General features: G+C 55.3%; 1 protein-coding gene across 1 annotated transcript; it reads right to left on the bottom strand.

The window, feature by feature from the left end:
• Window positions 1-615: 615 nt before the first annotated feature.
• LOC137619139 (uncharacterized) lies at window positions 616-1,434 on the bottom strand. The gene has a single exon (XM_068349326.1). The coding sequence runs from the start codon at window positions 1,432-1,434 to the stop codon at window positions 616-618; it is 819 nt and encodes a 272-aa protein (XP_068205427.1).
• Between the last annotated feature and the right edge of the window lie 456 nt (window positions 1,435-1,890).

Genomic DNA, 1,890 nt, shown 5'->3' with positions numbered 1-1,890 from the left:
CGAGATTAATACATGGGTATACATGGAGAGGCAATGATAAAAAATAAGACATGGATATACATGGATTAAATTGGATGCATGTGCAAGAATAAGAAGACAGATTCATAGCTGTCGGTAGTGTAAAAATGCAATGTGTAGGTAATACATGTTCATAAAGTAATAAGATGAGCAGATATGATAAAAGTATAAGCAGATGCTGCTGTAATGTATGTGATTACATAAAAGGTATATGACCATTAACGGCGTCACATGTAGTCATTCATCCACGCTGGCCTTCTGGTGCGCCGTGATGGGCGTGGCTCCTCTACTGCTTGTGGGCTGGGCGTAAGGTGACAGACAGGTGGCTGCTCGGACGTGGGGGTGGCTGGATGTGTAACAGGTGTGGCCCGCCCGATGATGTGAGTTGCAGGTGCTTCCTGTTACGAAGTGAGAGGCGCCCGCTGCCGTTCAGTCAGTTTGGGAGCGTTTCCGCTACAGTACCAGTACGGTCCCACAGCTTAATAGCCTGATTATGCACTCGCACTTGGGATCCCGGGTTGATAACTGTAAGCATTCTGGAGGGTCCGTCCCTGGTGATGGCAGCACAGCTGTCAGCCATCTGAGGTTCTCTTTACCTTAAGGTTGCCCCCAGTGTTTGTCTGCCGTCAGGTGCCACCGGGCCATAGGTACGCCATCTCGGAGCTGCCTGCCTGCTGCCATCTGGGCAGGTGACTTATTTATTCCACGGAGGGGGGTGTTGAGGTACTGCAACATAGCCATAGAGGACTTGTCCATGTTGAGGTTGCCGCCGCTGCCCATGTTGGCCATTATTACCTGCTTCCGGATCTTGACTGCGGCCTCTGCCCTGCCATTGGACTGCGGGTACTGGGCAGATGATAACCGCACGGACACGCCCCATAACTTGAAAAATTCCCCCATTTCCTCACTTGCCAGATTAGAGCCACCGTCAGAGGAGATTTGCACCGGGTCCCCCCACCAGGCGAAGTAGCGACGTAGCTGGGTCTTGATGTGAGAGGAGGAGATGCCGTGGGGGAAGTGGGCCAGCTCCAGCCAACCTGTGAGCCTGTCTGCGTAGGCCATGTACGAGTGTCCGTCGTGCTGGAACATATCCTCTATCATCATCTGGAATGGGTACTCTGGGGGCGGCGTGATGATGAGTTCCTCTGCAGCCTGGGATGGTGCGAGTACGTCGCATTCTTCACACGAGGATCGGTGATACTGCGGTCCCCCTCGAGTCCAGGCCAGTACACTGTCTGGCGGGCTCGTCGTTGCATCGAGTCCAGGCCTCGGTGCCCCGAGTGTAGGTTGGCAGCCACCTGCTGACGCAGAGGCTCCGGGATAACTAGGCGGAAGTTGCCCTGTTTGAACGTGTATGTCACTAAGTCTTGGATAACGGCCAGCCTCTCCCTGACACCATAGAAGAGCCGAAGGCATGCGACTTCCTGGGACTTCCTGTCATCCCAATCCCCGCCCAGGACCCTGGCCATGAGCAGCTGATACACGGGGTCGCTGACAGCGGCGTGCCTAACCCTCGCCTCTTCCACGACGCAGCTGTCGTGCTCTACTGCGGCCAAGACGGCGGCCGCTATGGCATCGGTGAGGTCTTCGTCGAGGTCCACGTCGCAGGCGCTGGGATCAGTTTTCAAGTCGGGGTATCGTGACAGGAAGTCTGCCGCACTGTTACACTTCCCCGGCAGATACTTGACCCTGAATCGATACTGCAGGGTTCTCTCCTTCTGCCTGAAGAGACGGGGGTTGGAGATTTCCGTGAGGGCCCGATCCCTAAGCAATTTGGTTAATGGATGGTGGTCCATCACAACGGTGATGTTGGGGCACCCCAGCAAGAACAGCCTCGCCTTCTGGAGACACCAGGCTACCGCGAGGGCCTCC

This window comes from Palaemon carinicauda, chromosome 25 (genome assembly GCF_036898095.1).
Source record: "Palaemon carinicauda isolate YSFRI2023 chromosome 25, ASM3689809v2, whole genome shotgun sequence".
Lineage (NCBI taxonomy): Eukaryota > Metazoa > Arthropoda > Malacostraca > Decapoda > Palaemonidae > Palaemon > Palaemon carinicauda.
The sequence above is the reverse complement of the archived record's forward strand: the minus strand, read 5'-3'. Positions and strand labels throughout refer to the sequence as shown.